This window comes from Anopheles cruzii, chromosome 3, assembly GCF_943734635.1.
Source record: "Anopheles cruzii chromosome 3, idAnoCruzAS_RS32_06, whole genome shotgun sequence".
NCBI classification, from domain to species: domain Eukaryota; kingdom Metazoa; phylum Arthropoda; class Insecta; order Diptera; family Culicidae; genus Anopheles; species Anopheles cruzii.
In genome coordinates this window covers 32199516-32212911 of record NC_069145.1, presented here as the reverse complement: position 1 = coordinate 32212911, position 13396 = coordinate 32199516, and the positions used below count along the sequence as shown (strand labels likewise).

The following is a 13396-nucleotide window of genomic DNA, read 5'->3' as shown; positions in this document are numbered from 1 at the left end:
GCACATCACGCTTCGGGATCAGGTCGGGAAAGCGATGAAAACTTGCAAAGAAAAGTAAAAACACTTTACCGTGAAAGATGATGAAAAGCGTGTTGCAAATTTTCCAAATCGCTTTCCAATCAACGGTAATGCCAAAAACAATCACTGGCGATCAAAAACAAAGCCACCGGGGCCGCCCAAAAAAAAATCCGGTAGACAGATTATCTCGGCGAGCAGCGAGCAAACACCACCGGAACCGGAGCCCGGACTCCGGAGAACTCTTTCCCCAAAAGAAGCTTCACAGAAAAGCGGTAGATAAATTAAACCATTCACAGCTTCGTTTTTGCGCCCCGTATCACGTTGAGTGCACCGAATAATGCACTGCCCACGCTGCCGAATGGGGTGCACGTGTGGACCGTAACCGTGATCCCGTCCGCCCGACCACCCGTCCAATTTTTTTGGTGGGTGGCCACACCGGGAGTGCCCATACAATTTAAAATCCGTTCGCATCGTGCATTTTCCCGCGAAAGGCGGCCGCGATCGTTGAGAGGGTAAAAACGGCTCTCGGGACGGCCAGTCCGTCCATCAGTCGAATATTCGCAGCCCGCACCGGTGACCCTAGACCCCGCGAGCTCCTGCACCCCGTAGGGCAACAAAGGGGGATTTGTTACATGCAGAGTTCACCTTCGCGCGCAGCGTATGTGCCCCGGGCGAAATCCGAAATATGCAAACGGAGCGCGGCCGGCTCGCGTCTTCCGGCTCCGGGCCATAATCCGTTCCATTCGACCGCAGCACACGATGTGGAGCCCCGACGGGCAATCTTCTGTTCCCATCGGGGCCGGTGTTGGGAGTGCGCATAAGAAGTACACACACGGGCGGCGGACAGCGGCAAAAAAACCCGGAGCGTTGGTGATGCACGGATGCACTCCGCCCGAGTGCGCGGTGCACCGTTCGGTGTGTGCCGTGGAACGTGCAAATTTATATAAATTGATTCGATTCCGATTCGATGCCGGCGATGGCGCACACAGACCAACCCGTTCGGTGGAGTCCTTCCGTTCTGTCAGGGCGAAGCTTAAATCCCTGGCGGGCCCACCGTATCCCGTACGCTCCCGATCGGCACCATCTTTGTATCCTTTTTGTCCTGCCCTGCCATGCTGCCATCCCCGGCCAGCGCCACTCCTCCCCGAGTAGCTATCGAAACAAATTAAGATTAACTAAGCCCGAGGGAGCCAGTGGGGCGGCGGTGTGTACGGGCGCGGAGTTGAAAGATTAGGCCATCGCGGATTGAATGGGTTCCTAAGAATGATTTATGAAGTGATGGTACTACGACACTACTACCAACACATACAGCCCGGTTCTCGATCCCGGTGGCCAAAATGCGTGCACGGTAATTAGAAAAGGATCGCCGCACGGCTTTGTCGGGACACACGGGTGCACGCAAACAAACCGTGCGCCCGCACCGACACACACACACGCGGAGTCGCAGAAAGTTGGGGCGGCAGCCGGCACGCTCGGAGAGCCCGGACGGACGAAGGATTAATTTGTTTCGGTGGTTTGTTCGCCACGGTGGTGGTGGTTTACAGGGACGCGAAGTCCCGGCGAAGGACGAATGGGGAGCCCGGAAAGGAGGCCGACGCAAGAAGCAAACCTCGGCTCGGCTGTCCCCGGTCGTTCCGGTGAGTTGAAATCGAAATTACGCCTCACGGAGCGTAATCGTTTCTGTCTCCTGTCGAGGTCGGCCGCCCGCCTCGGTGGAACCGCAGCCGAAACCGCGCCCCGAGTTGAGATTGCAGCACGACGGAAAGATGCTGGCCAGGCGGGCACAGGCTGGTGTAATTAGCTAAGAGGAAAATTGCCTCAGCCAGAGTCGGGGCACGAAATTGGACACGATTCCAGGAATCCTCGCGTTTTTGAGGCGCGAGAACAGCGACGAGTACCTGTGGTCCCACAGAAGTTAAATGCCGGTCTGAACCGGCTTCTTAAGTGGAAGAAATATTTCAGGTGAAATATTTCAGTAACCCGTAAATTTTTGTTCACTAAACTGTGTCTTGATGCGAGTGCGATCGGTAAGTTCCCAGCAAGCAAGCTGCGAAGCAATGTAATTGAAACGTTCTACGTGGTGGTTCGTCCTTCGAGGACTAATGTACGACTTCCCTCAGTTTTGAAAATAATTGAGGGATTTAAAAAATAATTATATCAACATCTCGCACCGCATCCTTACTGTTGTCTTAAGACCTCACAGTAAATGGCTGTGGCTGTCTTGCGAGGATACGTGTGCTTGTTTCGCTATCCACACGGTCGTACCGCAGACGAACCACTAACGGTGAAAGAGCTATCACAAAGCACCCGCCATTTACTAGAGACAACAAACGGTGAAGCGCTACGCTCGCAACATCCCGAGCGTTGATAAGACAATGCACGGATTATGGCTGCTGTCGATTACTGTAGACGAGACAGTACGAGACACGAGCGCTCTTCTCTTTCCAATTGGCGTGCTAAGGCGGCACCCGATAAGTACGCTCACCGAGGCCAGTGCAACAGATGCCGTCGGGCGGATTACACCTTCAACCAACTGCGGCCCTGGGCAGACTGCGGTTCCACACACTTGTACGGCTGCTAATCGAGCTATTCAGCTATTGATTTTTGAGCCCCTTCCCGCCGCCGGCGACTTACTACTTCGACATAAATTTGAAAAGGAAATCATTCAAATGTAATGCCAGCCAGTAAATCATTCACCGTCGGGAAGTTTAAGGACTTGCCGCCGTCGCCGTTGCGGCAAGATATATGCTAGCTTTCTTCGGTTCCGCACCCGTCAGCGGCACACACACGCGTTCGCGGCGTGGCGTAATTTATTACGCTACGACATAACCTGACTAGGAGCAGGGAAAAAAAAGAAGAGAAACAGCCGCCTACATTATAATGGCAACATCGTTAATCGTTGCTAGCGGCCCCGGGGGGAGGAAGTAGTTTTTCCGCCACAATTTCCGGTTCCTTCTCGGTTAACGTGGCGCATCGAATCATTGCGCTACAGGCGGCCCCTTCAGGGTGGGGAAGAGGCCACTCGAAAACATCATCATCGTCGTCTTCGTTGTTGCCACCGCATCATTATAATGTTGATCCGTGTGCGCGTTCTGATGGATGCGATACCCGGCGTGGCCATTTCTTAGCGGAACTGGCAGTACAGGAAGAATAAAAACGAATTGCCTTTGCGAGGTTAAAAAGCCTTCAGCGGCCTCCGGCCGTCGACTTTTTCGGGATCGTACGCTGCGCTGCGCTGCTCGTTGGGGATGTTTTATTTACATTTTCCCTATCGCCAGCGCTGACTGACGCGCCATAGGAATTTGTTGGCCGCTCAAAGTGATGACACTGCAGTCACTGCTGACGGTGGAGTTTTTTTTCGGTGCTGTGCGTTCTTTTGCTCGTTCCGCAACTCCGTCAATGGCCGTCCCGGGGACCCAGGGGACGGGATCTTAAGAAACCGGCATCAGCATCACAATATTGGCGCACCACCAGGAGCCAACGCCGTATCGGTTGAAAATGTTGGCTTCAGCTCTTTTTTTGTTTGTTTGGTTTTGCGGGTTTATAATCTCTTCAATACGCTAATGTTGCGGTCGTTGCGGTCTCCAGAAGGGCAGAAGAAGTAACCGCCGTTCCACGGGCAGAAACGGAACCAGCTTTTATGGAACCGGATTACGGGCTGATTGGTGAGCACACGGCATACCCGGGTATCGGTGGGCAAAAGTTTCCATAATCAAAGTCAAGCTCAAGATGTGCTCATTGCGATGATCGAATCACTTCCGTCCGGGCCCCGGGCCGCCCGGTGGGGCAAAGAAGTTAACCTATCGAGGAAGCCACCGATCGGGGGTCTCCTTCGCCGCATTCCGCAGCAAAAATATGAACACCAGCACCTTGTGGGACCCGATATTGCAAAACTTGCTATCTATTAGTCGGGCGCGTGTGTGCCTTCGCAAACGACGCAAAGTTTTGGGCCACAACTTTCTTCACAGAAAGTGAGTTTTGATGTAAAGTCCTGCCGGTCCCAGACGAGGGGCAGCTTTCGACATTAGTTTCGACTATCGGCCCCGGAACAACGCACACCAGACGCATCGGGACGCCGGAGAAAGTTTCCGTAATTGGTAAGATTGTGAATATATAGTATTTTCCTGCCGCCTCTCCCCCCGCCGTCGGTGCATTTCCGGGTGCAACGGGCAGAAGTTTCCAAAGTTGTCTCGGCGTCGGCCGATTGATCTGCACTTTCGGCGCACGATTGGTACGTCCGTTCGAGGAATAGGTTTTTGCTTCAGCTCCTTCGGCCGGAAGCTTCGGGTTCGATTCAATCGACCTTTTCTTCCACTATACCGGGGATCCATGCTCTACAAAGATGAAGCGCGATTATGAAACGAGACATTCGGAATGGATCTGCCCGGTTTCTGTTAAAGGGAAATCCACTTCCACGTCCATCCGTCCGATAACGACGAAGCCGACATCCATTTTGCTGGGCTGAGGCGCACACAACCCGATTATGTGTCTTTTTTTCTCTCTCTCTCTCTCTCTCTCTCTCTCTGTACTTTGAGTTCTTCTCATTATAAGTGTGCGCTGGGCTTTTGGGTAAGGCGATGACAGCGCCGCTAACCGCGAAGGATTCACGAAGAACTACCGAAAGTAATATTCCATTTTCCGTTTCAAATTCAATTTCCATCTGACAATGGTGCGAAGGATTCGACCTGCGGATGTGAGCTTCGCCGGGCTTCCTGGGAAAGGATTACGGCGAAACGGAAACGAATAAAACATGACGCGAGTGACGTCAGTCCATCTCAGGTGTACCGTTTCCAGTCAATCCAGGAGTTTGGAGTGGAAACGAGGAAGCTTTGAGACAGAAGGATCTGTGCGGCGCATAATCTTGCATTGCCGGAGCGTCCCGAGAGCCGAGGAAATATGACCGTCTTGCCGGTGGTGGGAAGCACCACAAGTGTGGTGCCAACCCCGCGATACAAAACCGGAGAGAGCCTTTAATAACAAGTTACCTTATCCTTCCACCTTATCCGAAGACTCAGCGGAGCCAAGCGGAGAGCCCGTCGCAACCCACGGTAACCTGTTGGCAATAAGAAATGCCACTGTGTAGGTGTGTGTGTGTGTCACAACTAACGAGCCGTTCTGTACAGACCCCGAGGGCTCCTGGCAAGGATTGCTCGGAACCACAATGCTGAACGGGCGCCGGAGCGCCTTGGGGAAGCGGGATCCCGGGCCTGCGAGATGATACATTTCGGATCCGGATCCGGATATTCCCCGGAGAGTCTTCGGATGCTTTTCTGCCATCAAGCAAGCGGCCTCGAGCTGTGGGCGAAGGATCCGGCCCTAAATTTGACAACCAACTGACAGCGCGGCGATAGCTCGGTGGGGCGCGCTGCGCCGGCAGCAGGACGAGTTTGGCCAGGACGTTTGCCAGCTGACGGGCAAACGATTATGGAAAATGATGCAGGTTGATGGTGCCGCGGCGGGGACGGGGGACGCACCATTTTGACACTGTTTAGGGACCGCCGGGACGCGGTCCGCCGAAGAACTTTCTTTTGACGCGCTCTGGCGCGGACCAACATAAACATAATCTGAAATAAAACCGAGAAATGATGAATGGATGCAAACGGGAGGCCGGCGGAACTGGTGGCAAGTGGAAATGAAGTAAACGGGCCTCGACCACTCGCACCCGCCCATCCCACATTTAATCGGTGCCGTGTCACGCCGCGAGGGAAACTTTGTTCGAAACAGTTCGGGACGTTGCGGAAAACAATCTTTCGGCCAAAAATTATCTCACTCCCTGGGCCCCTCCTGGCGTCTCTCACTCAGATGGTGGAGATGCATCGCGGCCTCGCGGCCTACGCGAAACGCGTGACGCGTGTGACACGTGGGCCGGAGCGGAAACGCCGAACGGAAACCCGGAACATGGAACTTGCAGCTCAGCGCGACAACAAGAGAAACAGAGCGAGACATGGAGCGAGAGGGACAGAGAGAGAGAGAGAAAGGGAGCGAGAAAGGCAGAAAGAGAGTGAAAGTGAACACAAAAAAATGATAACGAAAGCATTAAATGGGACAAACGGCTAAAATAAACAAAATCATAAAATGTTGTGATGTTCTGTTTTTGGGTCTGAGGCGATGGCGAGTGGTGCTGTACTTGGTATGCGTGTGTCTGTGTGTCTCTGTGTGTGTGTGGTAGTCGGTGTTTGTGTGTTCGTCAACGTGGGCGTGTGTGTGTGTTGTCAATGTGTGTGCGGACATACCAAAGAGGGTAAATAGAGCATCAGGCGTGACCATCTACAGAAGAGAAGAAAAATAGAGAAAAATTCAGTTAGCAGATGAGAAACATTTCTTTCGTGGTGGTGGTGTGTCGGGGATTCTGGGGGATCTGGCGGAACACGCGGTACGACGGATGCACCATCGGTCTGGTCTGCCAATTTGGGAGCGATTCATCCGGCCGACCCAGAAGTGAACGGGATTAAGGTTGGGATGAATCCAACAGCAGCACATTTCGTACCACCATCCGACTCGTGTTGTGTGTGCGTGTGTGACAGAGAGAAAGACAGAGAGAGAGACAGAAACGTTGAAGGAAGGAACCGGCAAGCAGGACCGGCTAGGTGAGGGTCAATGTTTGGAAAACGTATTTTATTACAATATTATTTGTAAAATGTTTACTTCAAGTGCACCGAGAGGGAAAAGCTGTGGGTTCGGGAAATCGAGGTTCGGATCGGGACTCCAAATTGAGCCAATTAGACGGGCGGGATCGAAGGATGATCGTACGGTGGTAGTGTAAAGTGTACGCCCAGCGATCCGTAGGATCGCTGGGAGCTGCTGCAGGGAGGACGATAGATAGAGTAGAGAGTAGATATCTAGGAGGTGAGGAGCAAATAGATAGAGAAACACAGTCATAGTAGAACTAGATAGACACACAGATAGAGGCAGTGCACAAAATGTAGAGACACATAGAGTTGCGTGTACGTAGTTGCGTTAGATGTGGAAACAATGGAAATGATACCAAAACCGATACCGAAGTGGGTTACAAGTGGTCCTCCAAAGGGAAGGCATAAACTCAGCTCCGAAACCACCGCTAGACTAAGATCCAAGCACGGGCTTGGGACCGCACAAGGAACCAGTGATAATAATAATAATACAGTAAAGGATAAAGTACAACGGAATTACGGTTTAGTAGAGCGATGTTAAACGCTATTACAACAAACAGGAGAGTTGGTGCTGTGTGTTGCTCAATTCGTAGCACGACTACCAAAAGCAGGTTGGAGACACAACCGGAATGGCAACACCTGAAGTGAAAGGGCGGGCACTAGCGTAACGGTTCTTCTCCGGCTCGACGAAAGACGGAGCGATGCGCCCCTCGAGGGCGACTGTTAGTTTCATTTCGCCAGCATTTTCTCTGCGTCCAGCGCTCGAAGGATTCCATTGCAAGACAAAAAGCGCGGCCATGGCAGTCACGTGGCACGCCGTAAGCAAGATGAACTGTAGTGGTTTTAATGAATTTTTAAACGGGCAAAAACGAGCGAAAATAATGAAGAGGAAAAGCTAATGGACGCGCCGCTGCTGCTCCGTCCGTCCGTCCGCACTCGGTCTAGGCGGGCCGGACCGGCACCGAAAGGGATAAACGTAATAAAAATAAACGATAATGAGTCACCGGAAGTGAGCACGGGGTGACGGCGGAGTACCCGCGCGTCCGTGCCCGTCCGGTTTCCCGTGCCCGTCCCGCGTTCGCTGGGGAATCGATCGGGCGGACCGTGCGAAACCCGAAGCCGAGGATGCAGCAGGAGGCGTGAGTGTTGCGTGTTCTATCGCCGGGCGCAAAACGCGATTAACGCGGCCACCACGCCACGGGTAAACGCGGAAGGTGAGCTCGAACGTGTGGCACTTTCGGGACGGATCGGTGAGATCAACGTCACCGGGAGTGCGCGCTAAGAAGCGACTTCAAAATGAGTAACGACATTGGCACGCCCGGAACGGCACGGGGACGAGGCCCGTCGGCTGGTGTGAATGTTGCATTCACGGGGCCCATAATGGGTCATTTGGCTGCTGCTGTGGAAAAGTGTTTCCTTTAGAACCACCAGAATATGGTTGGGCAGGTGGGCCCAAACCCTGTTTCGGACCTGCAAATGCCGCTGCAGATTTGTGTTTTGTGTCCGACCGTGGAGTGGAATCGAAAATACACACACCGACACCCGGTGTTAGGTGGTGAGTAGCGAATCCTGTAAAAATCTACAGAAACATCCAGGAAAAGCGTGAAGTTGTAATAAGGGAAGAGAAAGTGTTATACACAGGAGACATAGATTGATAGTCGGAAGATAAGAGCTAAGGGAAAAGTTGAAGAGAAACTACGGATTGTGGGGACTGAGTTGGAAAATGCGGTCAGAGACTGGAGACTGGGGCGCAGCTATTGGTTGAATGTGATTTGGTTCTGTGTAAACATTTCAAGCATAAGGTTCAACGATTCTCTCCTACTTGAGTCCATTGACCAGGACGGTACCCTAAAGCGGTACTACCATTTCGTATCGTATCCGTGGAATGCCCAAAGCTCACACTTCTAAGCGGGGCTTCGAACTGTTGCATGTTTGCCACTTCTTGAGTAAAGTCCGTAACAAATGGGCCATACCATTAAACTCAAAAGATATTCCGCAAACACACATCGAAGCGACACCGACGGACTGGTGCGCTTGAACTTGTTAGTCCGTAGCCAAGTTTATGATGATCCTGCTAGCGCTTCCGTGGAAAAACAAGAAAAGAAAATTAACCAAATTTCCAGCTTGGCCACAAAAGTGTCGCAAGCAAACCAAAGGGACACCGAGCGGGGCTTTTTCTCGCCCCGCTTTCGTTGGTTATTATCTTTAAAACCATAAAAATGATTGCAATTCGTGGTTGAATTCCCATCATTCTTTTGCGGCTCCGGCGTCCAGGCCGGCTTCTGGGTGCGTTTCAATTGGAAGCTCGGCGACCCAGCGCGCACCATCCGCACGAGGCGAAGATATTATTTCGTCCCGCCGCTTCCGTTCCATTTCCTGCCGGCCATCATCGGCCAACTTTTTCATCGCCCCAGAGAGACGCGGGGCGGCCACCGAGGAGAGCAACTTGTGGCTTCCTCGTGGAACAATACTTTCCCGCCGCGCGACATCCGCACACCTGCGGTAACTGAAAAGATCCGCTTTCCGGGGGCCGGGATCTTCTTAGCGAGAGAAGTTTCCTCTCCTTTTAGTTTTAGTGGAAAAGTTGGGTCCTTGGCGCCACCGGAGAAAGCGTTAAAGATGTTTGTTGCGGTGTGTGCGGGCTACTCTCGGGCGACCGGTGCACGAGAAGGACGAGCTCAGGGTGTACAAAAGCGAAAACAAAAAAAATCCCTGGTCCTTGCGCTCCGGAGCGCCAGAGGGGATCGTTTATGTAAATCGCAATCCATAAAAGAAGATAATTTATTCCACAATAATACAGCTCCGACGCCAGGCGAACGTAGTGCCGCCCAACAGACGGACCACAAGGCGGAGGCTGGCGACTGACCAGGCTACGGCCAGGCCAGGACGACCACAAGCCCCAGTAGATCCTCGGAACCGGGGCACTGAAAAAGGGCAGTATTCTGGGAGGTTTTTGCAAGCATCTACCCGAGCGCACTACGGCCTTGCGCTGGCTTGACAGACAAATAGACTCCCATCGCACTGGCACCGTGTACCGTGGTCGCAGCTGAGGGCGTTCCGGACAATAAGAGGGTAAGCAAATCGTAAAAGAAAACTTAAGAAAGCCATTGCTCTTGCTAGCGTGCGGTTTGCAGGCGCCGCAGTCAGAAGACCCCCGAACCAGCATTCAGCACGTGGAAAAAATCAACGCAAACGTCTTCAATCTGTTGCTCTGATGCCACTGATGATGAAGTGGGCTCCGGAAAGGGAAACGGCTCCTTCCGGTCATCGCAGGACAAACGGGCTTAGCACCGTTGCCGTTCCGCGTCCCGGTTGGGCTGGTCGGTGGCAAATCTGTACACGGCCGGAGTTTTGTGCTTGTCCGCAGCAAACCAGGGCAGCGGACTTGAGGGCTTGGGTTACATCACCAAATACCAAGAGCATTCAACAACCGCGGACTGGGGCGCGGAGTAGCAATTTCAAATGTAAATGATGCTGCCAGATGATTAATTAAAGAACCGTCATTCGGTGGGTTGTTTGAACCGTTGTGCGACTAGGTCCTCGACTAGGGACAGTTGCACATCAAGTGCATTTGTAATCAAATGTTCTTTTTCGTAATACATCACCCTAGTTATGATATTGTAACATTTGTTGCCATCCAGAGCCAATTTAGAGCCCTTGCGATTAGCCCTATTGGATTTCCATTAGCACACTCTGCTGGGCCAGTAATTACAGCGCTAACGAAGAAAAATAAACTAGCCCCGTAACTGATCCGCCGTTGTCTTCGGTCTGAGGGTTTCAATGTTCAATGCTAGATGGAGGCGCCTGGTTGCCTGAGCCGAGCCGAGGAAGGTCGGGGGCACGAAACAATAATTAATTCCATTCAGTCGGACTGTTTCTCTACCACTCATAGCTGAGCTCGTAGGATGGCTCGGATGAAGGCTCTTAAATCAGCTTTCCCTGATCCGATTGGCTACGGGCAACGGGAAAGTGAAAATGTTGACCCATTCCTATGGCTCGTGGCCATTGAAGCCGAATGGAAGAGGTGTGCCGTCGGTCTGTTTCTCTTCGTACAGCACTTGATGTGCGGGCAGGCGGATGAGAAAAGGAATCCTTTGTAGAAAACGTCGGAGAAACCGGAAAAGCCGGAAAGATGAAACTAATAACGTGGAACGAGAACAAAAAAATGGGTAAACAAGAGTAAAAAGTGGAATGCACAGAACTGAGCACACTAGAGCACTAACGGCTTCCCCGGGGTGGTGTCCAACAGGCGCACAACGTAGCATAGCAGCGGGGAGCATCGGGAAAAGAAGGAACGCAGAGCCAGGTTGACCGGAGCACAAATAGCAGCAACGCAACATCGACCGGACAGTGGAAGGATGGGTGCGCCATAGCAATGATAATTAATGTGCAATCTGCATACAGATGAAATCTGACAATGGTTGGGGTTTGTTTGTTGGAGAAACCAATAAAGAACAGCGTTGCAAAGAAGAATTGTAACTAATCAGTAACGAAATAAAAACGTTGTACCCCAAACTATGTACCCAAAACCAAACAAACTATGAAAAAAACCATCCTTTAAAGCAATTGATAACTACCTCGAAGAAAAGCTTATAACCTAAAGAATGTGCGCAATCAAAAAAGAAAACCCAACACCAGCAAAAAGAAAACGGCTACATCCAGAACCCAAAACAAGAAAGAGAACAATGAATTGATGTTGTGAATAAGCAAATAAAGCCTGAGAGTGTGAAAAGGAACAGATCAAGCAGACATTCAGAAGAAGAGATGAACTGAGGAGCAAGATCATCGTGGGAATATGACAGGAGCATAGACATAGGAATGGTGGGCACGATTTTGAAGTAAACATTTGACAGAGAGAGAGCGAGAGAGAGCTCTAGTTGACCAAAGACAACATGTAATCGATAGATAAACACACAGATAGGCTTCAAGATAGGGACCTATAGAGTCTAGAAAGATAGAGAAAGAGAGGATAGTGAGTATAGTGAGATAGATAGACAGAGAGACAGAGAGAGACAGGATGCAGGTAGAAGGTTGCGGCATATATGTAGTATCTGGTGGTCAGGGTGAGTTACCTCGTCGTTGAGATTCGACACGAGCAGCACGTTCGACAGTCCGCGCACGTTGGCCGGGTTCGGCGTGCCGAGGCCTCCGTTCGAGGCGAGCGCAAACGCGTTCAGGCTGGGCAGGGCACCGCCGTAGGCGCTGGCGAGGGCCGGCGTTCCGATGCCGAGTCCAAACGGCGGTATAACGCCGGGCGTCGCTAAGCCGTTCACTAGAAAATAGGGAGATTTGTCTAATTTGACTATTACACAGAAGTTGCACGCTATTTGACAACATCGAAAACATCGACACACGAATGTTTCTGGGGCCATCAAAGCTGAGGTTTACCTAGTCGATCGCGGCCCATTTGCGGCCGTTGACCGGCCGCAAGGAGCAGCAGGTCGCTGGCGGACACGAGCCCGCCGGCACTGGCAATAACGTCACTACCTGGTTCTCCCGACGGCAGCGACGGGTTCGTGTAGTCCCGCGACTTGTCGTTGTTGTACTTCACGTTCAGCGCCGTCAGCTTGCTGTTGTCGATGCGCAGCGTGCAGCAGCCGTTGTAGATGTTCTGCCCGTCCAGCGACTGCTTCGCGTTCTGCGCCGTCTGCGCGTCCGGGTACTGTATGAGAGCCTGCGGAGAGAAGGATCAGAAACCGGTGGTTAGGAGGTGGTGAAACGCGCTGAAAGAAGGCTCTGGCCGTTCTTACCTGGAACGAGTTGTTTTTAGTGAAGGTGACAATCTTCAGCACTTTGCCGAACCGTTGGAATATCTGGTGCAGCACGTCGAGCGAAACCGGATAGAGGAGCGATTCGACGATCACCCTCAGCACGGTGTTGGGGGCACCACCGCCGCCACCACCGCCACCGCCGCTGCTCTGTGTCGTGGTGGTGCTGTTCGAGTTGTTGGTGGCCGAATTTTGCGAGTTGCTGTTGGTGTGGTCGATCGAGAGCGGTAGTGGCGATCCGGTCGGCGATTGCGTTAGATCCTGTGCCTGCAGCGCATTCGTGACGTTCTGTTTTGGACACAGGAAATGTGATGAACTCAAGCCACAATTCGCACAAAGTACACCGCGGTCACTCACCGCTATTGCGTGGTTCTGGTCGATCTTCAGTTCCCGATGGTTGGAGTACTGCACGTAGACCGTTCGGCCGCGAACGAACGGTGGGTTGGTGTGGAACACGCTGATCATCGCCGAGGCCGCCGTCTCGTCCGCCATCTCGATGAAGGCCTGGTTCTTGCCCTTCAGCACCAGAACGTTGGTGACGCGCCCGAACGGCAGGCCCAGGTGCATGATGTCCACCTCGCTCGACTCATTCGGGATGTTGCGGATGTGCACCACGCGCGATGTTTTCGCTGAAAGAGAGGAACGCAACCAGATTAATGCGGAGCGTGCAGACGACCCAAGCGAACATAAAACAATTAACTTCCGCGTCGTGCGCTTCAGCACCCATTGGCGGACTTTCCGACAAAATTATGATCCATAATAGGCTGGAACATTCCTGTCGGCCGTTCGGCCTAAAAAACCGTCCACCCCATAAAGAGTGGTAATACTTTTTACAACGCTCCATAAAAACATCCCCCCGCCGGGTTGCCGGCATTCCGACGTTCGAGCGGCATTCGCAGGGTTTGGAATTGGTCCAGTGAAAGCATAATCATTTCCATTAGCATAAAGTGTGATTCGGAGAGCATTCCGATCTTATTACAG

At 52.3% G+C, this 13396-nt stretch overlaps 1 protein-coding gene across 1 annotated transcript in view; it reads right to left on the bottom strand.

Moving 5' to 3' along the window:
- The window catches only part of LOC128275127 (polypyrimidine tract-binding protein 1), a 21379-nt gene extending 8382 nt beyond the window's left edge, over positions 1–12997 (bottom strand). The window contains exons 1-5 of the mRNA XM_053013527.1: positions 12782–12997; positions 12398–12703; positions 12036–12321; positions 11720–11919; positions 6252–6285 (exon numbers count right to left, since the gene is read on the bottom strand). Of these exons, the coding sequence (XP_052869487.1) occupies positions 6252–6285; positions 11720–11919; positions 12036–12321; positions 12398–12703; positions 12782–12982 (1027 nt within the window). The 5' untranslated portion in view covers positions 12983–12997. The remainder of the gene's footprint in view (positions 1–6251; positions 6286–11719; positions 11920–12035; positions 12322–12397; positions 12704–12781) is intronic.
- Between the last annotated feature and the right edge of the window lie 399 nt (positions 12998–13396).